The sequence below is a fragment of the Hemicordylus capensis genome, chromosome 4, assembly GCF_027244095.1.
Source record: "Hemicordylus capensis ecotype Gifberg chromosome 4, rHemCap1.1.pri, whole genome shotgun sequence".
NCBI lineage: Eukaryota > Metazoa > Chordata > Lepidosauria > Squamata > Cordylidae > Hemicordylus > Hemicordylus capensis.
In genome coordinates, this window is record NC_069660.1 from 227,151,820 (window position 1) to 227,177,467 (window position 25,648).

General features: G+C 42.7%; 1 protein-coding gene across 1 annotated transcript in view; it reads right to left on the bottom strand.

Annotated features, from left to right (window-relative positions):
* Window positions 1-25,004, bottom strand: part of LOC128322834 (cytosolic non-specific dipeptidase-like) — a 33,746-nt gene extending 8,742 nt beyond the window's left edge. Inside the window, exons 1-8 of the mRNA XM_053244893.1 lie at window positions 24,916-25,004; window positions 19,719-19,829; window positions 19,475-19,618; window positions 8,286-8,448; window positions 7,323-7,405; window positions 7,034-7,231; window positions 3,704-3,788; window positions 965-1,125 (exon numbers count right to left, since the gene is read on the bottom strand). Of these exons, the coding sequence (XP_053100868.1) occupies window positions 965-1,125; window positions 3,704-3,788; window positions 7,034-7,231; window positions 7,323-7,405; window positions 8,286-8,448; window positions 19,475-19,618; window positions 19,719-19,829; window positions 24,916-24,918 (948 nt within the window). The 5' untranslated portion in view covers window positions 24,919-25,004. The remainder of the gene's footprint in view (window positions 1-964; window positions 1,126-3,703; window positions 3,789-7,033; window positions 7,232-7,322; window positions 7,406-8,285; window positions 8,449-19,474; window positions 19,619-19,718; window positions 19,830-24,915) is intronic.
* Window positions 25,005-25,648: the final 644 nt, after the last annotated feature.

Sequence of the window (25,648 nt, forward strand, 5' to 3'; positions counted from 1 at the left end):
CCTCTTGAGTTCATAGTGCAGCCAAGATTAGAATGAGGGACTTCCTGATTTGTAGCTCAGTCTCTGTAACAGCTGATCCAGGCGTCTGAATCCAGAACTGCCTTGTACAAAATGAGGGTTCAAATTTAAAGAGGAAAAGAAGTGCATTGGCTGGAAGTGCTGAACCCTTTCCCCACTCATCCTCTGAAGTCACTTTTTCCTCAGGCAGGTTCCTGTATCAGAGGCAGGCCCAACTTGGAGAGAGAGGCTGCAAAGAGATAAAGAGGCAGGCAGGCAGACAGACAGTTTAGTACTCTTCACCTGCATACACCTTTTAAACATTAAATCAAATCTCCATTCCACCCTGTGCCTTATATGTGATTTTACAGATCTGGTTCGTACATACTGATTGCTGCCATCACATGTAGCTTGAACTCAGTCTCTTGACTCCAAGCTACATGTGACATTTAAAGCCTGGCATGAGCTTAATTTTTCTTTATCCAAACTCTGGATTGGGGCTCCATGGGAGAAGGACTGCAATGGAGGGGGGATTTAAAACTAACCCCCACCATAGTTCGGATCTGGCTGCTGTTACCCAGAGGAAAAAATGTTCTATTTGACACCAATTTGAGGTTTGGGTTTTTTTTTATTAAAAAAAATTCCCCAGATTAAATAGCACCCAAATTAGAGGCTCTGTGGATTGGGACATGGTGGTAGGGATGGTTCAACTTTCCTACCTCCCATGGTCCTAATCTGTGGATGGCTTGATCCAGCTGCTACTGGCTAAATATAAGCCATCATATATGCATTCTCTAAGGCTAAATATATAAGCCGTCAGGGCGAATAAAGCTTTAAATGTCAAATGTTGTTTGGCCCCTAACCACTCCACTGTACAGACTTTAAAATAATCTCTACAGTTTGTAGAGATTAAAATCCTAAAAACCAGTGATGGGAAAAATCAATACAAAACCAATTTGACATATACTTTAGTATTATATGTAAAGTTCTTGATTCCAAATTTGGCCTTTATCTTCTCAGCATCAAATTCAGTGGTTTCATAAATTTTTCTTTCTTTTTCTGTAAGAGGAGCAACTGCATCATAAATTCCAGGGATCAGGATATGACCAGAAGCATTAACAAGGGTACCTGGAAACAAATTACAAATCTTTTGAGAAATCTTTTTCAGTAAGTACAGAGGTCATAAAATCAGTAGCAACTTCATGAAGAGGCAATACAACGATGTTTATCAAGCTTTTACAGATACTGTTTTTAATCTAAATACTCTACTTAATATAAATATACTTGATATTTATCTTGATATAAGATATGGTCTTACAAAACATGCTTTATAATTACCATCTCATAGATAAGCCTCTGCAGTATTATGGAATAGTGTCATGTTCTACTACGTGGTCCGAGGCTTTGCATGTTATTGCCCCTTGTGACAGTTACTGTACTGCATCCTTGCAGCAGGAAGAGTATCCGAAGCTTCCTATTTGAGACAGGTTTTGTCTCTGTACTGAGGCCTCCTTGTTCCTGGTGTGGTTACTCTTAAGTCTGTCTGCTTCACTTCTTTGGCCCTGTGTGCGTTTCTGATTTCTGGCTAGCGGTTTAACCCCTGATTTCTTACTGTCTGCTTGTCTTGACCTCTGGTGTGATGCTAATCTCTGGCTACTGGAATCACCCTCTGATTCTCGATTGTCTTGGCTCAACCTCCAGCATGTTCCTAACATCTGGCTACTGGTTTTATCCTTCATCTTTGACCGGTTGCCTGACTCTCCTTATCCCAGCTTTGAGCTTCATGCCACCTAGTGATTGCTGCTTGAGAAATGGTCAGGACTGTACCAACTTAATATTAGCTGACAATCAAGGAAACTAGAAGGAAACTAGATATTCAATGGGGAGAGGAAAAGGGGTGTGTGCAAAGCAGCAGCACTGCAGTGGCTGACTCTGCCCCAACTTACACGTGCTAATTAGAATGTCTGGAGATATGCCATGTGTACAGCTATGCATCCAAGAGTTCTTTTCAAATGTTTAAGAAGTGCAGTTAAGTTGGGGGTAGAGCCTGCTGCACACAATGCTGCCCCCCCACCCGCACTTTATTCTTTCCCCTCTTATTGAACATTTCTAGGGACCTGCATTTCAAAGGGCTTTATTGCAGTTTTACTATGATGATAATCTGGTATTTTTACATTTTACTTAAAAATAATTTTAGTTTAACTGTCATTGATTTGTAATAACCCAAACTAGTAACAAGCACATCTACATCCTAGGAGAAGTGTATCACCTGTGTATTTAAGTATGGATGAAAAGAGCAATTATCCAGAGAAACCCAATTTAATTATGTGCTCTTGATCAACAGGCATATCAGCATTTTGTGCTGCACACTTGCATTTAATATGTCCAGGATGCTGGACTCGATGTGCCTTGGGCCCAATCCAGCAGGCCTGTGTAAGCTCTTATGCAGTCAAAATAGTGGCTAAAGTTTCTTCTATTGATCAGTCTACATCTGCAGACATGAGACTTAGCACTGCGAAAAGGCCTGTGCCCTCTGCAGTACTGCTCTTTTAAGGGCCCATGAGTTCTTAACACTATTTTACAGATCACAGTTCACAGTCTAATTACAAAGAACCAATACGGCTCACAGCTGTACCCGTAGGACGAAATCACCCTGTGTCTGGAGCATTTTTATAAGAAAGACAGTTGATTTGGGGCACTTTTGGATGACTGTAGAATGAATTATCAACAAACCATAAAAGCACTAATTATCTGGCAACCTAAACATTGTCAGCCTACCTGATTAAAATGTAGAAGTGGTATCCCAACAATACTGTCATTTCAAGAAGAGAGGGGCTCTTTCTCCAAGTGCCTCTGCTTCTTGAGATTTGGTTGCTACCAGAGAGTGTCGTGAAAACCAGGGTGGTGTAGTGGTTAGAGTGCTGGATTAGGACCGGGGAGACCTGTTCAAATCCCCATTCAGCCATTATACTTGCTGGGTGACTCTGGGCCAGTCACTTCTCTCTCAGCCTAACCTACTTCACAGGGTTATTGTGAGGATAAACTTAAGTATGTAGTACACTGCTCTGGGCTCCTTGGAGGAAGAGCGGGATATAAAAATGTAAAAATAATAAAATAATAATAATGTTCTATCTGGATGGAGACACTATATGCTGCTGCCCCTTGTGGCAGCTTGCTGCATTGCAGTAGGCTTTTAAGCCTCTGGGCCAGTGGTTTCCAACCTGGGTTCCTCCAGATGTTGCTGGACTTCAACTCCCATCACCCCCAGCCACAATAAATTGCAGCAGGTAGGATATAAGAAGCTTCCTGGCTGATGCAGGTCTTGTCTTCATTTCAAGGTCTCCTTGTGGTGTGTCTGGTTTTCTTTGCTTGGCTATTCAGTACACTGGCAACCAGTGTTCTATGTTCAAAGAGTATTAACCATGTTGGGCTCCAGAAACTGCATTTTGCACCAACTGTAGCTTCCAAAGGGTCCTCAAGGAGAGCCCCAACTGAGACATAATTAGGGCATGGATAACTGAAGTCATGTCTAGCTCAGACAGAAACAGGTGCAGCTAAAGCTAGGCAAAGGCTCCACGAGCCACATCGGTTACCTGTCAAACACTGCCCAGGACAAGGATGGGTCCAGGGGAGTCATACCTATCATGCTTTGAAACACAACCTATAATGCATAATTTAATTGTACATAGGTAGAAACTGTACTTACTCAACAGAAATATTAAGTCACTTGTTGCTTCAGGAATGATTCCCCCAAAGGTCCCCGAATGCAAATCTTGTTTAGCACACTCCACCTGCAGAAGAACAGGATATGGCTTTTGTTGCTTAATTTACAAACACATAAGAATTTATCCTTACATTTCTTTTCTCATTAACTGGTGCAATAGCCTCAAAACAATCAGAGCTTTTTAAGTAGAGAGTGATGTTTTGCACCAAATTGATATATGACAGCATACAATGTTCTGAACAACATACAAATTATCCATCCAGCATCATGTTCAAGATGCAAACATGATGCTCAGGTCAGGAACATTGGAGCTAATGGCATGGGGTCCAATTTAAGGTGGGAGATATAAAACAGGTAAGTGTTACATCCTCTTTTGGACTAGTTGGATATACCCTAGCTTTCTCCTTTTTTGCTTCTGAGCAAGACCCGTTTTGAGACATGACACTCTAAAAGCAAGTATTATACAGGACAAGACTAGAATAGTGCCGGTGGAAGGAAGAGACAGCAGCTGTGCCATTTTGTAGGGGGGCATTTGAAGCCTGCTAGAGAATATGGTCCTCTTGTGTCAAGAGACAGATGGAAAAGGTTTTAATTTTTTAGCAATGTCCTGGCAAGAGGTGTGCATAAAATGAGTCTGGGGTACAGCCCGGAGGGAGCCAAGCAGGGGCCTGGGCGCTGCCTCCACCGTTGCCCCCCCCAACCCTGCCCCCTGCATCTGACGTCAGACAGGGAGTGTTCAGCCATGCCCCCTGTGTCTGCCATCAGATGCAGGGGCAGGTTTCGCTCAATAGGCTAGCGCTGCATTTGCAGTCCGGCCGGAGTGGTTCTCACTGCCAATAGGCAGAGAGAGTCACTCCAGCCACGCTGCGGATGCAGTGCTGGCCGATCTAACTCCCAAATGGGGCCGCATGGCCCCGTTTGGAGTGGGGGAATTGGCCAGTGCTGCATTTGCAGCTTGGCCAGGAGCGGCTCTCCCTGCCTCTAAAAGACACACCCCCAGCATCTAACATCAGATGTGGGGGGCGTGATTTTACTCACAAATGCCTTTAAATGCCTTTACTCCCTGCCTTTAAAAGGCAGGGAGAGTCACTGCAGCTGTGCTGCAAATGCAATGCTGGCCGATTTTGCTCCCAAACAGGGCCCTGCGGCCCCATTTGTGAGTAAAATCACGCCCCCCCACATCTGATATCAGATGCGGGGGGCATGTCTGGGCCTCAAGTCATGGCCCCTGATTGGTGCCGGCCCGGGTTCTTTGAACCCGTTCGCCCAACGGTGGCTCTGCCCCTGTTGGGGTAGGAAAAATGTAATCTTTCACTTACTGTAAAGGTATAATATTAGAACAGGGAGATATTAAATTCGGTAGCTCCTTTGGTTGGGAGTCGGAAGAAGTGGGCGAGAAGTGATGTTGAAGATTTATTTTGTTGTTTAAATAATTTATTCAGTAATCCAAAACCCTTTGGTGAGAATTAAGATGCTTTACATTTTCACTTGTGCTCTAAAAAGAAATTGCAAGTTAAGGTACCCATCTTAACTTCCCTGTCATATAAGCTGTAAAGACTTTGTATAGTTGGTATATGATGATGGCTTTAGAAATGAAGCTTCATGCATCCACACTTTGCCTTGATCAGAGATGCATCAGACATAAATTCGTTAGGGGCATCTCTAGGAAATGAATGGAGAAACTTCACCTGTTAAATGCCTGCCTGGATGCATCCCTCCACAGTCCAATGTCCAACTGAAAGACCAAGGCAAAGCGTGGGTGCATGGAGCCTCATTTTTAAAGGAGGCTACATTTCTTAAGTATGGTCAAGTGAAGCTTCCATATTCATAGGCAGTTTGGCTCTGATGTAGAACTTTCATGTTCAAGAGCAGTCTACACCAGAATGATGGTTTCTTGGTGCTGAGTGGGAATGGTTTTTAGGATTTCCTCGAGGTTCATCCACTGTAACTTCCTATCATGGAGTCCTTGGTCCCAATCCTGTATATTTTTACTCAAAAGTAACTCCAGAAAAATAAATGGGGTTTCCTCCTTCAGAAGGATCCCCCCTTCTGTGCTTTGCTGAGGGGCTGCGGAGGGTGGGGGGAAGCCCACAGTCTTGCCTAGGATCTCTGCTGGTCCTGATTCCTATGTGTGTTTACTCCACTCCAGTGGAATCAGTGGGCTTACTTTCTAGTAATTTATTCCAAGCTTTGCTTAGGAGAGCGATAAACCTTTGGACTTCAAAGGTTTCCTTTAAGTGCAATTTAAAGTTTACAATTTTCCCAATGTAATGCACAAAAAAAGGTTTCCTAAGAAGTAAAATGGGAAAATATTTCTGCAATGTGATGTGTAAAATAAAAACAAGTTCAGCATTTATGTCTTAATTTCTTTCCTTGCATTCATTCCCTTTCATTGCGTTAAGACTGACAAGGATATGGGTGACCAGTTTATGCAATGCATAACTATGTAATACAACTATGAAATGCATAGCTGGAATACAATTTTAAGCTTAGCTGTAGTAAAATTTTAAGTGTTCTTCACCATAACCAAAACCATAATGCATTATGATGATGATCCCCTCTAGATATGGCGCTACATCTAGAGGTGTTTGGTTTTTTAAATACACGGATGCAGTGTTTCTGCTGGCTTCTTGCATTTTTTCAGGCTTTCCCCCTCCGTGCGGCGTTTACGCAGATGCAAAGTTTCTACCAGAAAATACAGTATATCAGTTCATGATATAGCTGCTGCTGTGACTTCTGATATAATTTACTATGATAAGCCCTACCAAAGATTAAATCTTTCTCATTTAGCAAACTGCATCTATTTCCATGGTCCATTATTTCTGTGGGAGTGAGTTTTACAATCAGCTAATATTTGTGAAACTGAAAATATGAACAATGTTCTAATTAAAGGATAATTTAGCAAGACACATAGAAATATTGTATTATACTTCTTTTGAATTCACTGTCAAATTTATTCAAAGAATAGGAACCAAAGCACTGTCGTTTTCAGCTCTTGCTTTGAGTGACAGCCCTCTAGGGCCTCTGGAAAGAGTAGAGCCCTCTGATGCAGCACTACTCTTTGTGGTGCAAAGAGCTACCACTGGAAATTTTTAAAAAATCAGCCATTACTTCTGGTGTGCGAATGGCAATGCTTTGCATACACAGGAGCCTCTCTAGATCCTGGTCAGATTTCAAAAGAGATGGTGGTGGTGCATATTTTTAAAATGCTAAAAGTTAAGACACATCCACCAGTCTTGGATAAACATTGTAGCTATTTGTGAAAGAGGTCTGTAAAATAAGCATATTGAAGGGCTTGTCTCTACATCATACCTCTATAAAGAAGTAGCACTGCCCCCTGGTCCCATATGTAATCCCAGGTTTGTTGCTGATCCATGAAGTATCAGTGACCACAATGTAATCGACATCTGAAAAAAATGTACTGTTTCTCTGTTCGACCAGTTTGAATAGTCCAGTGGATCCAACTTCTTCCATGCCTTCAAGCAGAAACTTAACATTCACAGGGAGTTCCTGTTAGGGAGTAGTTGGAACAACTTTGTTAGAAAGTTTGTTTTAAATGGCAGATAACAGCAAATGAAAGAGATCTGTAAAAATTATATACATAGAGTTGAAGTGCTTCAACTGCATGCAGGACTGCCAGAACCTGCCCTTTGTCGTCAGAAGTTCCACGTCCATGCAGACTGCCTTGAAAACAAGGGTGAAATTATGTTAGGCAGTCAAATGGAAGCCAGTAAATAGTTCATGCTTTGGGATTGGAAGGATGACTTCAGACCATAACCCTTTCATATTGCATGCTGTAGATGCAGACACACATCTACAGTGCTCAATTCCTAAAATGAGATGTGTTTTAGGGCTGTTCCTTGCCTTTTCCCTTGCCTTCATGGGCTTTTGCCCTTGCCATTTCCCAGTCTGTTTGTCTGTGGTTTCCCATCCACACCATACAGACGGCCCTCAAAATGAAAGTGAACTCATGAGAGCCAAGCTAATTAAAATCTAGTCACGCTCATGTAGGCTATCGAACAAGTATTTGAAGGTTGCAGTGGAGCTCTTCTTCCTGCAGGTACTCCCTATGCTGTTTCCCAGTCTGTTTTGCGGCTATCCCACTGGTGTACCAATTCCACATGATTTTACAAACTTTGAGATGACAAATACATAAGAATCCTGTTAAATTGGACCGAAGGGCCATTTAGTCCAGCATTCTGTTCCCCATAGTGGCCAACCAGTGGCCTACCAGTGTGAGCACTATAAGATATTCCCCTCAGGGGATGGAGCCACTCTGGGAAGAGCAGAAGGTTCCAAGTTCCCTCCCTGGCTTCTCCAAAATAGGGCTGAGAGAGATTCCTGCCTGCAACCTTGGAGAAGCCGCTGCCAATCTGTGTAGACAATACTGAGATTGATGGACCAATGGTCTGACTCGGTATATGGCAGATTCCTACGTTCCTATGTCCCAGTGACCTCGGGGAAACTAACAAACAGGGCATGCAAAGCAAAGCTCTGCTCTCTCTTTTTCTTCCCAGTAACTGGCATTCATACTGCATCTGTCACAACAAACATAAATGGTTACCATTTTTTTCTGTCAAAATATATGGCTCTGTTGACCAGCCATCCTCTAATTTGGCTGGCTGAACATCCAGATGCCCATAAAAACAAACAGTAGTCTTGCTAGGGTCCATTCCAATATTTGCCAGAATGACTGGTGGCAAACGGGTTGTGTTTCCATTGGGTAGCTAAAACAGAAGAAATGCATTAATAAATCACATTAGTAACAGCTTACAAAATTACACTGATTTTGAAAGATTCAGCACTATGGAATAATGTTTAATTACTCTTATTTGTTTTGCATCCATCCAAACTAACTGGAAACCAGATGCCAAATGAGATAATATATTACATTCCCTGAATTCAATGAGAACTCCTCAAAGAATGAACAGACACTGCTGCATCCTACTGACAGTGAAGGAAAAGCAGAGCCTGAGGGGACAAGGCTCTTTCTATTTCCCACTACCTCTTCTGGAGTCTGAAAGCCTGAAATACCAGTATAGCAGTCAGAACTCTGTATCCTCAAGGATCATCCTCATCCTGTTATGGATGAGGATTAGAGAGCTGTATTTTGAATGAGCCCTGGTGGCAAATGAAACTTAGCAAAGAAAGCACTTGCCTAGTACATACCTACTCAGGATGATTCATTCAGGGGAGTAAAGCTGGCTGCACAGAGGCGTAACTATAGGGGGGGCAGGGGGGGCACGTGCCCCGGGCGCCATATTTTCTGGTCACGTGGGGGGCGCCGCCATGACAATTTTTTTAAAATTTTTTGTTAATACAAATGTTTCCTGCTCAGTGCAGCAGCGCTGCAGCAGTCAAGGGAGCGCGTTGGCGCCCCCTCCCCCACAAGCGGTCCCTTCCGTGCCACCCGTGCCCCCCCATTGCTTTGCTGGCGCCTGGCGGCCAGTCAGTGGCCTGGCTTGGCGGCGGCAGCGGGCGCTTGTGAGGAAAAACCTAAGTATAATGTAGTATGTTGGGGGGGCGGGGGCGCCATTTCAGTGCTTGCCCCGGGCGCCGTTTTCCCTAGTTACGCCTCTGTGGCTGCAGCAATCCTACTGGCAGGACCAAGATAAAAATAAATCTCAGGGCAACAAGCACTTAAGCAGTTAGTCCTAAATTCTAAGCTATTGGTTCAATAGTTTCAGTTGGTCCAGCTTTTTACTCTTACCAGAATTCTGGTGTCTGTGCGTGGTGGGATATGCTCTACAAGAATTTACTCTCTCCCTTGTGCCTTCATTCCTATCTAGAAGAAGGGAGATTCTGGATCCTGTTATTGTTAACCATGGACTACCATACAACACCCAGGTTCGTAGTTCTATCTTTTAGACTTCAAGCTAAACCCAGAGATCTGTTGTCAAGACAATACAGTTTTTAAAAATGGGCAGCTGTTGGTGAGAATGGTTGAACTTTTGTAGAGAAATGAATGTTTTCTGGCAAAATAAAGCAGATGCAGCTTTGTTTACCTTGGACTCGTACTCAGCTTAACATATTTTGCATGAGTATAAAATAAATGCATATTATAAACAAGTTTAAATGTAGAGGCTTCCTAACATAATTTTTTTAGAGTTTGGTTCTAAATATGTTTATTCAGAAGTAAATCCCACTGAGTTCATTCAGGTTTACTTCTTGGTATGTACTGCAGCCTTGGAGTTTGAAATAAATAATATTTTATTTTGTTCAGGGTTTTGAGGAACACAGATTGATCTGAATTTGAGCGGACGGGGGGTGGGATTAGAACATTATACATCTTTAGCCACAAACTGGTTAAGCCATAATATTCAATCAAAAACAATTCTAATTCATTTCAAATACTTAAAATCATATAAGCCTGTGTTTTTGATGCTTTTAAAAGAGTTAAAGCTGCATCCAAAATCTTTTATGCAAAAAGGTACTTTTAGGTTGTCGTTTGAGGATCTACCATCATGTTTTCCTAAACTTTAAAAAACTAAAGTATCAGATGAGAATGGGGTACGTTCTCACAGTCTCTCTCTTTTCAGACAACCTTATTCAGCCACAGGACTTCCTCCTTAAGGAAGGCAGACAAGCCTAGTCAGGGGCTTCAAATGGAATACATAAAGTTTGGTCACCTGTATTCGGACAGCTACATTGCAGAGAAGAACTCTACACACGTTGCTGTGTTTCTGACACTGGTTTAAATTCTGGTCAATAATAAATGAATTAAGTTTTCTTGCTAGTTTTTTAAGTTATGCAAATAAGCTTGAGTGTAACAAGCAATCTGCTCAGATAACAATGATTAGCAAATAATTAACATTGATTAACCTTGATTAACATGCTTTTGAACAAGAAAGGTACATGTCCCATATTGACCAAGTGATAGAAACAAGTATTCTGTATCTTGTAGGCCAGGTAGATAGCCTCTACTAACCAATGACAGATTCTTTGTCTAGAGACTGGATTCCCTCCATCTTTCAGTTTATATAAGTAACTAACAGCCATTTGGTTTTTATAATTGCAGATGTCCTCCAGAAACAGAGCAGAAGAGCACATCGTACATCTAGGCTATGCATTTCTCTGTCCAGTGGTGATTCAGGATTGTGGGGAAAGGTATGTAGAACAATATCTTGATTCATGTGGAAGTCAGAAACGATCTTTGTCCTGAATTCTGGGTCCAATCACATCACTGCTTTGTCATTGTGAAACTTTGTGTGTGGCTCATCAATATGCAAAGTGGCGAGCAAGCTCGCTCTTTTCACTGTGGTAATGGCAATCAAAAACTCTATCTTAAGTGTGACCATTTTAAGTTTAGCCATCAGCGTGGGTTCAAACGGCCCTTCTGTTAGAGCTGATAAGACCAGAGAAAGGCTCCATCTATCCATGGGCCTCCGAATTGATGGGTACAGATCGTTCACCCCCTTTAAAGACCTTGTACTAAGGGGGTGACAGAACACAGTCATCCCATCACACCCTCCATGGAAGGAGGAAATAGCAGCCAAATGTACCCTCAGCAAGATGTATGCCAGGCCATTTGCCTTTTAAGGTCATCAGGTAAGGTAAGATGTCCCTTATAAAGGCATCCTTGGCCTTGAAGCTGTGCAGCTTAGCTTACATTCTGAATCGTTTCCATTTCACACTGTAGCTTTTTCTCGTGGACACCTCTTTATCATTCAGCAAAATGTTGTCTAAAAGTTTGTCTCCTACACCATTAGCCTTAGCATTTGCAGATTTGGATGTAGCAGACGTCCTTGCTCCTGGGTGAGCAGATCCATTTTTTGCAGATCCTGCAAACCTGCTCAAGGCATCCACCAGGTTATTGTTTATCCCTTATTGCTACTAGATGTATCTTCCACGATATGCACCAGTTACATATCTGCTGGCTTTAATTTCAGAGGGAGTGGGACACTGCCCACTCCCGCTTGTTCACACCTGCAGTTAGATTGTTTTCTCCAGCAGATGTTTTTGAAATGACTTTAATGCTTGAAAGGCTGCCAGCAGCTCCAGAAAATTTATATGCAAATCTCTGGTGTAGTGCTCCAGAGCCCCTGAGCCTCCAAGGCCAACATGTGAGCCCTGCATCCTGTCAGAGAGGCATCTGTCATTATGCAAACTTCTAGTGTCAGTACCTTGAACGGTGTTCCCTCTAAAAGGTTCATGTCCTTTATCCACCATAACAGTGAATTCAGAACTGAGTCTGGTATGCATAGATGAAGGCTCTGGTTGTCCACATTCGGGCAGAATGCCACCAAGTACCATTGCTGTAGTTTCATCATGCGTAATCTGGCATAGCGGGCCATGGCCGTGCAAGAGGCCATCAGACCCATTAATATTTGAATTACACTGGACTTAATTGCATTGCTAGAACCAAACTCCATATCCTTCGAAAATGGTCTTCTGGCAGGAAGGCTCTCTACTGAACCATATCCAGAACCGCACCTATGTAGTGTAGTCTTTTGACGAGAACTAAATGCGACTTCTTCCAGTTGATTTGGATGCCCAACTCTTCCAGGAGAGTTGTCACACAGTTTATCTGGGAAAGTAACTCTTCTCTTGTTTTTGCTGTCAGAAAAGAAGCCAGTCATCTTGATAGGGATAAATTGGCATACCCTGTGTGCATAAATGTGCCACCACCGCAGCCATGCATTTGATAAATACTCTGGGTGCTGTCACCAGCCCAAAGGGTGGAACATTGTACAGGAAAATGTTGTTGCCCACCAAGAACCTCAGATACTTTCTGCAACTTTCCTGTATGCTGAAGTGATAATACGCATCCTTTAGGTCCAATGCTGCAACCCATTCCTCTCTGTGTAGAAGAGGCAGGATAGCTTGCAACGTAATCATCCAGAATTTTCTCACATCCCCATATAGATTCAGCCATCTGAAGTCCATTATAGGGTGAATGCACCTGTCCCATTTTGAGATTTGAAAGTACCGGGAGTAAAATGTCCTGTGTCTGTTTGCCCACTGTACTGGAGAGATTGCACTTTTCTCTAGCAATGACTCCACTTCCTCCATCAATACCATTGTTGCTGGTATGAACTTCATGCCCTCATAGACCGGCAACATCTTGAACTTGATGGCATAATTAATTTGGATCATATAAAGCACCCATTGGTCTGTTGTTAAATAGTGCCATTCTTGATCATGACTTGCCAGTCTGATGTTTTGACCGACATTGATGTTTGATGTTATTGTTGGAAATATCACTGATGTTATTGCTATCACTGCTGATAGGGAAGAGGATGTTGTCTCTCCCATTGGTTGTTGTACACATGGGCTCATTATGCAATCAAAGATGTTGTTTAGATTTCTGGGGAGCCCTACTACAAGCCCCTTGGTTGTTCTTATTCTTTTGGAAGTATGGCATCTTATTATACTTTTGGAAAGGTTTCCAGAATTCTCTCATCATACTGGCAGTAGCCACCTTGTTTGTGACCATGCAGTTGATACCTGGATGATGTAAAGCAGTGTTTCTCAACGTTTTTGGAGTCATGGACCAGTACATTATTCGTTCACAGTTTCCCAGACCATCAGTTAGTAAGGGGGTCACCCCCCCACCCCCACCCCCCAAGCACCCCTTAAAAAAACAATGTCGGGCAGCACTCCAGAGCTCATTTCCAGGCAGCCCTCACCGCTGGATAATGTTTATTTCAAGGAAGTAAAATGAACATTATCCAGCAGCAAGGGCTGCCTGAAAATGAACTCCGGAGAGCTCCCGCTGGCCCCCGCTGGCCCAAAATTTTTTTTGGGGGGGTGATTTTTATTAGTAATGCCTCATGGACTGGTACCCAACACTTTCTGGTCCGGCACCGGTCGCCGGACCAGTGGTTAAGAAACATTGATGTAAAGGATGACATCATGGATATAAAAGTCTTTGCTGTATATTTAGATTTTTTTCATTTTTCCATAGTCTTATCAGTGTCATCACAGAACAGCCCTTGCTATCAAAAGGCAGAGCCTCTGTCTTGTCTTTCTTGTCTTGTTGCAAGTTTGTAGAGCGTAACCAAGCATGTCTCCTTAGTAGGACTGCTGTTGCCAAAGAATGAGATTCAGTTTCCACTAAGTGCTTTGCATTACTTAGCTGCCGTCTCGTTGCTGAAGTTGTCTTAGCAAATATGTCAGCAAACCTTTTCTGGAATTCCTCTGGTGTCATATCATCCTTTTCCTGAAGGAGAGAGTCCCATAAGGAATGTGTGTTTTTGGATAAGCATGCCATATAGTTGGCTATCTTAATGCCTAAACATGCATTTGCATATGCTTTAAGGCCCAACACATCCAACCTTTCTCCCCTCTTTATCTTCTGGAGTGGTATGACATCGCAACCCTTTAGCAATCAATCATTTTATTTACGGTGATAAGACAAACAAAAATTAAAACTTTAGACTGTTAGTTACCATGGATAAATATACAGCATAAAATAACTAAAAGATACACAACCCTTTAGCAGTAGATGCTCAGTCAATAACGAAAGAGTTTGGATTTGGATGTTTGAGCAAGTAATCATTCTCCTTTTCCTGTATTCTGTACAGAGTTTTCAGTCTCTTCAAAGTTGGTGTTGATGTTTGTAGCACTTGCAAAGCTGTCTGAGCAGCTTTTGTTATCACTGGAAGCATAAGTAAGTATACTAGCTGAACCACATTTAACTTTTTCATAAAATTATATACAGGGTCATCCAGATCACTAACTTTCTGTTTCCAATCCAAACCAAGCACCTCTGCCATCTCTGCAATTTGGAGATGACTTCATTTCATATGTTGGGGAAATTGATGGTTCCGTCCTTTGGGTCCGAATTGTGACCTGTTGATACTGATTCTGAAGAGTCAGAATCATAGTCATCCCCTAAGGAAACTGGCTCTGCAGGACGGGCCCCAGACTTGCTAGTGGAAGATGAACAAGAGCCTGGAACCCACACTCTTATCAGTTCCTGAACCTGCAGTGACTCTCATCAATGTTTTAACTGGTGCTTGAGTACTTCTAGTGCACACTTTCTTCCCTATATATTGTTCTAAACACGGCTGTGTAGACACAGACATTTGTTTCACTGGTTTGAGTACCAACAATTGCAAGGTGTCACGCCCTCGATCTCAGACAATGAGGAGGAAGGGGAAGCTGTCAATATTCCAGCCGATGCCGGGGTGTCTGAGGGGTGGAGCCCGGCTGTCAGTTTCCAAGAAATGGCTGAGGCAGATGATTTAGAGCAGGCAAAACAACCTGAGACAGCAGAAACCATGACGGACCAATCAGAAGAGGAGCTATGCAAGCAACCTCCACTGACTCCACAACAGAGGAGAATTACAAGACGAAGAACACAGCTAGAGACTATTAGGAGGAGTAAACGCCTCTTGCAGAGGGCTGATAAGCCTTGAATTCCTGTCAGCTGGGAGCTATCAGCTTGTGCTATAAATTGCGTCACCAGCTTTCTATTCACTGCTGGAAAGCAATGTTTGTCAACTTCCCTGTCTATAGCTTGCAGCCAAGCCCGATAAGAAGAACTGTGTCCGAGCCGTCTCTTATTTCTGCAACTCCGTTGGAGACCGTGAACTTCCCTGGAAGGTGGCCAGATACTGACACAAGGATGCTTGCACACCAGCATCCTGAACCACATTTTGTGTAGTGACAAGTGTGGTAACCTGAACAGTAGCATCCTGAATCAATACTCTCGGTGGAGCAATTTGTTTTGTAGGAGGCTCCACAACTCTAGTGGGAGTCATCTATGTTGCCATCTGGACCAATTCCATATGGCTTCTAGCTGCCTTCCACTTCCTAAATTCCGCATAGTCGGGTGGGTGCATAGGGGTGGAATTTGTAGACTCATCATTCCATCCACCAACAAGCAATAAGCCCATCACAAAAATCCTGGATTGCAAGGGGATAAATGAAGGTGTTTTTGGCACTTCCATTAGCTCTTTCTCCTCCATATCGAAACCATGGCTCAAGAAGCCTTGAAAAGTCAAGGCCAAGGGAGTACTGTCATTTGATTCCAACATGGTGAGGATGTTCTGTGCCAACTTGGGGTCGAAAAGTGCCTCAGTGTCATCAGCGGCATCAACATCAAACACCACCGGCAAGCAGTCTCTCCGTTCTGACATCAACACCAGGGTCTCAGCATCGATGGGGATTGGCGTGGGGTAGGTACAGGTAACAGAGAAGCTGCTCAATGCTGAGATGCCAGTGTCAACATCATAGCATCACTTCCTCTTTCTGACATTGATTTCTATGGTAATGGATGTGCTAGGCATTGTAAGCAAGATGGAGAGGAAATCGTAGTGCTGGGCACCGAAAAATACGTATCCCTCCATTCACTCTTCTCCCTGTGCTTTTTGCTGGGAGGAGAGCTGCACTTCCTATCCCTGTCTTGATGGCGAGAAGTGTACCCCTCAGGAACTCTCGGCTCCTTAAAGGGAGAGCCCTTCGATGTTGACAGTCCTGGCATCAGGGATTTAGACTGTGTTTGGATTGCAGTTGCCGACTTCAGTTGCCGACTTCAGAGTTCCAATCACCTCCTCGAGATGTGGAAGCACCCTTTGGAGTTAGGACTTCCTTCAGTAACACCACCCTTAAGTGTGCAGCTCTATTTTTAAAAGTTTGCTTTGAGAACAAACTGCAGAAAAAGCATGCGGCTGTGTTATGCCCTTCCCCAAAACATAGGCGACAGCAGTCATGACCATCCGTAGAGGGGATCTTCCCTTTACATCTGGTACACCTCTTGAAGGTGGTCTTTTCCCTAGGTGTTGGGCTTGAAAACAACATCCCAAAATCAATAACTTTACCAGTTAGTAGTCATACACTTTAAATAGCTTTGCTGAGTGAGGTACTGACATCCGTTACATGAAGAATAACTTTTTCTAGTCTAAGTCATACACAAGAAGTTACAATTGAGTTTCCTTTTAAAAATATATTTTTATTGTTTTATCAGAAATACAAACAAGAGACATAAGAAAACAGAAAAAAATGAAAAAATAATCAAGCAAAGCAAATGCAATGATTCTCGTTACAGTCTGTGTACATCAACCTGAATTTGTTCAACCAACATATCTCTCCCCTCCTTCCTCTACACTGAAAAATATATAACTGCAAAACTAAAAAAACTGATAACAATAACAATGACAAAATTGATGCTCCTGCTATCTATACAAAACAGTCTGCATTAAATTTCTCTACAAAGAAAATCCAAATCTCGGATAAGGTACCAAACCCTGCGATATATTATATTGAATAAATGGTTCCCATGTCTGAAAAAAAAAAGTCTTCAGATTTATTCATAGTATATGCAATAATTTTAGCCATTGATGCATATTCCCAAAGTTTGAGTTGCCAGTCACCTAAAGTCGAAATCTGATTTGTTTTCCAACAAGAAGCATAAAGGATTCTTGCTGCCATTATCATATATAAAGGAAGTTCAGTGTGTTTTGCAGGAATATATAGTTTAGTAAAATTTAAAATAAAAATTTCCAGAAGAAAAGGAAAATCTATATGCAATATCTGATGCATCTCCAAATGTATTGTTTTCCAAAATTTGGGGGCTTTTTTACATGTTCACCACATATGATAAAAGGTACCTTTCTGCTCCATACATTTCCAACAGTCTCCAAGGTATTCATTGTCCATCTTTAAAATCATTGCTGGAGTAATATACCAGCGCAGGTACATTTTATACCAATTTTCACTGTAAATTTTATATTCACCTTCCACTGAAATTCCCACTGTTGCATCTCTATTATTCTATTAAAATTCTGCATCCATTTTATCATACAGTCCTTCACCTGTTCTGATTCTGAATCACCTGTTCTGATTCTGAATCATATTTCAACAGTCGTTTATATATAAGCATTTGCTCTGAATTCTTTGTTATTAACATTTCAAATTCTGTCAAGTCTCTCAGTTTCCCACCTTGCTTCCGTACTTCTTCCTGAATTATGCTGTTGATCTGTGAATATAATAGCCAAGAAGGAGTTTCATTCCACTCTTGACTTAAACATTGAATGGACTTCATTTTTGATCTTCCCACCATGAGATTTTGCAAGTTGTAGGCTCTCCAATTTATCAAGTTGTTTTGTATATTCTTCTCTATGGAAGTATATATTTCATATTGAATCTACAGGAGACAATGCTGGACTTATCCTTTTTTTCTATTTGTCCCATACCTTTAATAAACTGTTCCTAATGGAGTGGTTTTTAATTTCAATGTCCACTCTCTTTATATCTGTCCACAAGTATCTATATAGGCCATTAATCATGTCTGACCCTTTCTACAATAGAGTTTCCAAAGGATAGTCCAATAACCAGTCACGGTCCGAGTCTAAATTTTAAAATTTAGCCACTAAAATATTTCTGAGGAGCCAAGAACTAAGGAAGGACCGAACACATTGGCAGTCAGAAAGAAACTGAACTATAAGGCACCAAACCACCGGTATGAGCAAGCATGGAGCACATGCAGTGGCAGTTGGTCAGTACCGCAAGGAACTAACAAATTTCGCCTGAAGTGTTCCACGCAGGTGCAGAACCCACTTTTTATGGATGTTACGGGATCACGAACCAGATCAATAGTCTTCTTGGAAGCCGGAACATCATCTCTGGCAAATGGTATATCTGGATTAAAGACAATCTTTGATTGCAACAGACAATAGACTTCGTGTGCTTGACAGAAACTTCTGGTATGCTTTAAGCCAGGCATCCCCAAACTGCGGCCCTCCAGATGTTGCTGAACTACAACTCCCAGCATCCCTAGACACAATTTTTTGTGGCAGGGTATGCTGGGAGTTGTAGTTCAGCAACATCTGGAGGGCCACAGTTTGGGGATGCCTGCTTTAAGCCTTATAGCAAAACTTTAAACTTCTGGCTTTAGATCAGACTGAAGTGTGAAGGTCACATAGGCTTTTAGCATTAAATATAATATTAATACATGGCAAATGGATATAAATCCACCATACTTAAGGCACTTTCAAAATTGGATGAACACTTCACTTGTACACCTCAAAAAGGTTTTCTTTTGGAATATGTAAATGACAGGGACAGCTTCTTCTGAAGTTGTACGGTATAACCAAATGATCCAGTCATATTCAATGCAACATTTATCCCCTGCCTCTTGCAGACCCTGATTAGAAGGAAGGAGGGCCAGAACTGTCAATCATACAGACACACATCGGGCATCCTCCTCAGGTATTTTGAGCACACAGAAGCCTTTCATTATTTATATATTAGTTTATTTCCTATAGCACACTTACAGGTCTCTTGTATAGTAGTATTCACAAGCAAACAGTTTTGGAATTCTGGTCTGTCATATTATATAATTTTCAAAATGCATCAATAACATATCCACACAGGGCACACTCCAAATATTTCCAAGGCTCTAGTATGCAAATACAGTAATTGTCCTGTTTTCTTTTATGAGTCACGGACTATTCTATGTGCAGAAGAGAGAATCCACATTTTCAGAATGTTCCACAGCCTACAGGAGACTGAGGCAATATGTAAACATTGGGTCTCATATGTACACAGTGAAGAGGCTGATTAGAGTGGCTGACCAAAACTGAAGATATGTACACAGTGAAGAGGCTGATTAGAGTGGCTGACCGAAACTGAAGATATTTTTAAACTTCAGTAGAGCTTGCATAGATCTTAGTATGCAAAGAATGAAATGTTTTAGAGTTCAACAAAGCCTCTTTAGTCCCATATAATATAGCAGGAACCTTAGAATAACATTGCTTATATACATGAAAATCAATTCTTATACTTTAAGTAAGGGAAAAGGCTTACCTCTTGAACCCCCAATTCTACCAACTCAACAATTCCTCCTAACTGTTTCAGTCTCTCTTCTGCTAAATGCATCATTTTTATCACCTGTTCTCTCTTAAGGGGGTTACTTGAATCACTTTCAATGGCCACCCAATCTTTGAGTCTCTGTGGGAAGAAGAAAAGTGGAATAAAAACCTACATCCCATACAACTCACTGTATTTTTCCAACCTCTCTTTAAAAAGTACAATAGGGCCCCACTTGTACCTGTACATATTCATTTTGATGTTCATCAATGTACTGAAATATTGGTTCTGGAGGGGCAAGTGATGCTTCTTCAGTCATTACTATGGAAAACAGGAGCAATGTAAGGATGAGCTGAAAGAGAAATCAGAATATGTTTATCCTTGGGGTCTCACTGCCAGTACTCCAAATACCTGAATGTACCGCTTAGTCTGAACTATTTGGGTGCAGAAGCTTCAATTTTAATAGGAGAAAAAGTTATTTTGGAGTTTACCCTGTTAGTTAATATTACCAGTTATGACTGATTCAGATTTGAGTGCCTCGGCTGACTGACATGAAGTTATGCAATGCGTAAACAGAGACAAGCTATTGCTAAACCTGGCTTTTACAATAGCTCCTTCCTGATTTTTCTAGTTTGGGTTACCCATAATCTTCTTTCTACTGGGTAAATAGGCCTAGAATAGTGCTATTACAGTGACTTTTGTAAAATGTTTATCTACAAATGTGCTAGTTGAAAGAGCAGGCAAGCAAAACCAAAGAAAGGAGGCAAAGGCACATGTACTTAGGGTTCTATCAAATTCTAGCAATCTGGGGCTTGCTGCTTGCTCCTGTTTCCCTTGGCATCCAAACTCACAACAGACAGCATTAATCTGTGTTGAAGCCTATTGTTCCAACTAGCTTTATTCTAAGTGCTAGAAAAATGATTTTTTTGTCACTTACACATCATTCTCAAAACTGATCACAGATCTCATTCTGCAATAGATTGCTCATCAGAGCCAGTGTGGTGTAGTGGTTAGAGTGCCGGACTAGGACCGGGGAGACCCGAGTTCAAATCCCTATTCAGCCATAATAATAGCTGGGTGACTCTGGGCCAGTCATTTCTCTCTCAGGCTAACCTACTTCACAGGGTTCTTGTGAGGAGAAACTCAAGTATAGTACACCGCTCTGGGCTCCTTGGAGGAAGAGCGGGATATAAATGTAAAATTATTATTATTATTATTATTAATAATAATAATAATAATAATAATAATGGTCCTTGGGAAGGACTCGATGTCTGGATAAAACAAACCAGTCAATAACACCTGTCTGACTATGTAAAATAATAATAATTAATAATAATAGATTGCTCATCAAGAAATAGGCCATATCCTAATAATTAGCAATCACTCAGCTGAGCCAAAGGTGATCACTTTACAGCAATTACACATTCACCCTATTCAAATACACATATTTTTCTCTTCCCTGAACACTTTTTCATCTTCATGGTACAATTCAAGACTCTTCTTCAGTATCTGGATCTTGGTAACAGTTTTCTATCTTATATGGTAGGTAGAAGGCAGGGTGTGTGTGTGCGTGTGTGTGTGTGTGTGCGCACGCAGCATTCATCTCTAAGGTGGTTTTGCAAAGGACTGGCAATGTACTGGCAAACTCTGCCTGCTTTGTTGACCTTCTGGATGATCAGTCACCACTCTAGCAATCCTTTCTTTTGTTTTAATGCCTTTTCTCTATTGCCTTTGTGCTTTGTCTTATTTTTGAAAAGTGCTTAACTAAATTACACATGGTTTTAATTACATATTAAGTAAATTACACCTAGGTTTCCTGGAAGAGACTTGGACCACCTTTGGACATCATGGGAAACCTGAGGCAAACTCACCTCAGGTTCCCACCCGCGCACACACACACACACACACACACCCTGATGTCTGAACAGTTGGAGCCAAAGTTCTGACACCCAACAGTGGCTCCGATTCCCACCCCCAGCCATGCTCCCAGATGATCTGCACTGTGTGCCTGCAGTGCAAAGCTCTGGAGGCCAGGATGACGTCTCTGGAGATCCTACAGTGCACCATGCAACATGTATGATGCATTGGGGGATCCCGCAGGAGATGGGCACTCTAGGCGCCTATCTCTGTGTCTGCTGGGGATAAACATAGCCCCAACAAACACATGATCCAGTAGCCCAGCAAGGTTAAGGAGCACTCACTCCCTTAACCTTGGCTAGCAACTGGGCTACAAAGTGGGCTTTGTAATTGGGCTAGAAGGAAGGCTAGGAAATCTTTGAGGGTCCTCCTCTGTAACTTCCTAGCATAGGGCCCTTGGTCCTAATTCTGTGCATCTAGGAACTGGGCTAGGTGGCGCTACCCAATAGGGATCAGGCCTGATCCTGGTGGTTCTCATCCACAGCCTAACCCAGGCTAGAATTCCCTAGCCTGGGTTAGGCTGCACATGAGAACAGCCTCCTAGGCTGACAATCCTGACTAAACCACTCAGTTTAAATTAAGTAGTTCTTTTGCAGTGTTTCTCAACCTTTTTGGAATCAAGGACCACTAGATTCTTCGTGCAGAGTTTCAAGGACCACTATATTCTTCATGCGCAATTTTCCAGACCAGCAGTTAGTAAAGGGGTTTCAAGTTTAAGTCTGTCTATCTATCTATCTATCTATCTATCTATCTATCTATCTATCTATCTATCAGACTTCTATACTGCCCAAAACGTGCATCTCTGGGCAGTTTACAATTAAAATAATATAAGCATTAAAATCATTAAATTTGGAATCTTTTGCAAACATGGAATATTAGGGGTTCTCAACCTTGGTCCCCAGATGTTGGTGGACTTAAACTCCCATAACCCCCAACCACAATGGCATTTGGCCATTATGGCTGGGGATTATGGGAGTTGAAGTCCACCAACATCTGGGGACCCAAGGTTGAGAATCCCTGAATCTAAAAGCCTGGGTGAACAAATATGTCTCCAGTATGTCTTCAGTATGTGCGGGGTGGGGGTGCTTGTGATTACTCAATGGAGAGGGGATGTTGGGCCATTAGAAAAATTCAAAAGCTACATGGGGCCAACGAAAACAACACACAAGCAAGCTTTTGAATTCCCCAAAACTTTTCATCAGGCTAGATGTCAAGGAAAGCAAAAAGGAGGTGAGGAGAGGAGAGCTGGGCAAGTTGTCAGTAGAGCCCAAAGTCTACAGTTTAAGCTTCTCTTGATGGAGGTGGAGTATTAGCAGGAGTTCTGTAGTTGCAGGGCCGAATCCAGATGACGTTAGTCAGGACCACCCACTGAAATTAATTAATGTAGTCATCTCTCATTTGTGTCAATGCTGCTTGGTCATGATCACCTGGCTTGATCTAGATCCTGCTCTTAGATGTGCACTTTGTGAGGTGGACCTAATGAAACCCATGCAGGTCCTCCAAAACTCCTTAAAAACAGTTAGTGGCAGGTGCTGGGAATGTTTTTTTTATGGTGAAAAAAAATGTGAAGAAGAGCGGTGGGGACCTGGTGTTAAAGGGAAGAGGGAAATTCTGAGATGGCGGGGGGCGTGGGGTGTTGTAGTGGTGGATGCCTAGTCTTCCTCACTGGGGAGATGAGGCACTGTTCAGGGTGGGAGAGACAATGGTGCACCGGACCGCGCTCAGAAGGTCGCCTGGGTCCAAGAGCTACCACCGCTGTGCTTGCGCACCAGAGTGTAGCAGGTGTTCCTCCATTCTCTCTCGCAGCGCACGCTTCTATGCCCCCTCCCAACTCCCCTGCATGCGCCAATCACACCAGCCTGCCTTTGGGGTCACGCAGCTCAGGTGGTCCCACATGCTGCCCGTGCATCGCTGCAAGGCAAGCCAAGGCAGCCCTCCTCCCTACCTCCACTGCTTAGCCCTCACCACGGCGTGATCCTGGACAAAGGTTGTCCCCCCCCCCGCCCGGCGAGGTCATAAAGGGGACTGCTGTCTTCCACCGGCGGTGCAGATCAGGGGGTTATAGGGGGTCGAGGGACCACAATGCCCCACCAATGCAAGAGGGAAACGTCGTTCCCTCTCAAGGTGCCTTGGCCGCAACAGGTAGCTGGTTTTAAATCGGTTGGGATCGGACACGAACCGCGCTGGGCATCAAATCCCCAGGATCACTTCATTCCAGTGCCATTCATCCAATGACCTTTCTGCATGAATGCACACAATGGTCTCTTGCCTCTCCCCCGCACCACTCCGCCTCCCTCCGCCACTTAGCTCTCCTTGGTACGTGTACTTGCTCCCCCTCCCCGAGGAAGGTCCACTTGCACTCCCTTTCTGTAAAGCCCGAGCCAAAGCGGCACTCCTCCCTCCCTCCACCGCTTAGCCCTCACCACGGCATGATCCCAGCCAGAGGTTCCACCCCCTGGTGAGGTCACAAAGGGGACCACCATCTTCCACCGGTGGTGCAGACCGGGTGGTTACAGGGGGCCAAGGGAGCACAACACCCCACCGATGCAAGAGGGAAACGTTTTCCTATCAAGGTGCCTCGGCCACAACAGGCAGCTAGGTTTCAATCAATCAACCTTTGGCTGCAAATAATGAGCATGTAAGAACCAGCAGCCCTTCAAGTGGTGCCCACTGCCATACATTTTCCTCGATGCCCCCATGCCGCATACAGTTTGAAGTTGTAAAGATAAAGATAGCTGTAGGAAGATCTCAGCAGCATGTGGAGGCAAGGCGGAAGCAGGGTCCGGTGCCTCCATGATACTCCTCCTCTCCCTCTTCCATGCCATGTGCAAAATTGAGGAAGTGAGTGCCTTGATTGCAGTTGTTGAGGGGGGGAGTTGACACCCAGTCAGGGACCGGCACTCAACCCTATGCGGACCGGCAGCGGTCCAGGGTCCGGTGGTTGAGAAACTGTGCTTTAGAGGACGTCCTGAGTAGTACTCTTGAATAAATTAGTCTAGATGTCAACCAGTATGTATAAGTCACTTCTTGTTGTTAATAAATAGACCATGCTTATAACTCTGGACAGATGATAGATACCATTTCACATTGATTTCACTTGAGCTTCCTCTGAAGTAAGTTGCTTGAGACCACAGCATTAAACTCATTAGAATGCCTTAAAACCCCTATCTGTGAAATGATAGTATCTCATAAGTATGCAATGAGGGTGAGCAAGAAGATTCAAGCATATTTTCACATTGCACTTCATAAATAATCTACTATGGAATACTCCCACTGAAGCCCCGAAGAGTGATCTCATAGTAGGTGACTATTTCACACCAAAAGGAGTTATTTGCTCACTATGTGCATTATTTGCTCTTCTGTCCTGAAGAAATTCTTTTACATTGACGATTGAGCACAACATAATGCAAAATTATATATACACATGCACATATTTCATTCAAAAGCAAGCTGCTAGATTTTCCTCACCCACCTCTTACTGTGATAAACTTTCAAATAAAAGAAACAGAAAAATACTTCACCATGACTAAGAAGTAGAACAACTGCCTCCTGGAGTTGCTGTCTTTGTTGGCAGAGACTGGAAATGTCCTCTACTGCACTTCCAGATTGCTCTTGCCTCATCAGTTCCTCCTAGCTTCATCCATGTTTATTTAGCCTGACCAAACAACTTGTTAATATTTGAACGGGCTTGGGTTTTTTGGGGTTTTTTTTTTAAGCTAGTTGGGTTCAGAGTAAAGAAAAAAATCTTTATTTATTTATTTTATTGAGCATATTTTTATACCGCCCAAAACTTACGTCTCTGGGCGGTTTACAACAAAGCTAAATAAATGGCAACAGAAAAGTTAAAACATTAGTTAAAACGAAATAAATGATAACAGAAAAAGTTAAAACATAACAACAATTTAAAAAATTTAAAACAATATTTTAAAACAATGTTAAAACTATTTAAACAAGATTTAATTAAAAGCCGGGGTAAACAGATGTATCTTTAAAGACTTTTTAAAAGGTTGTCAGAGATGGAGAGGCTCTTATTTCAGCAGCGAGCATGTTCCAAAGCTTCGGAGCAGCAGCAGAGAAGGCCTGTCCCCAAATAGCCACCAGATGAGCTGGTGGCAACTGCAGAGGGACCTCTCCTGATGATCTCAATAGGTGGTGGGGTTCATGACAAAGATGTTATCTTATGCTGTTACCTTCATATGTAAGGGCTTTGGCTGTGAAGGTAACAGCAGAAAGCCCTTACATCAGTTAAAATCA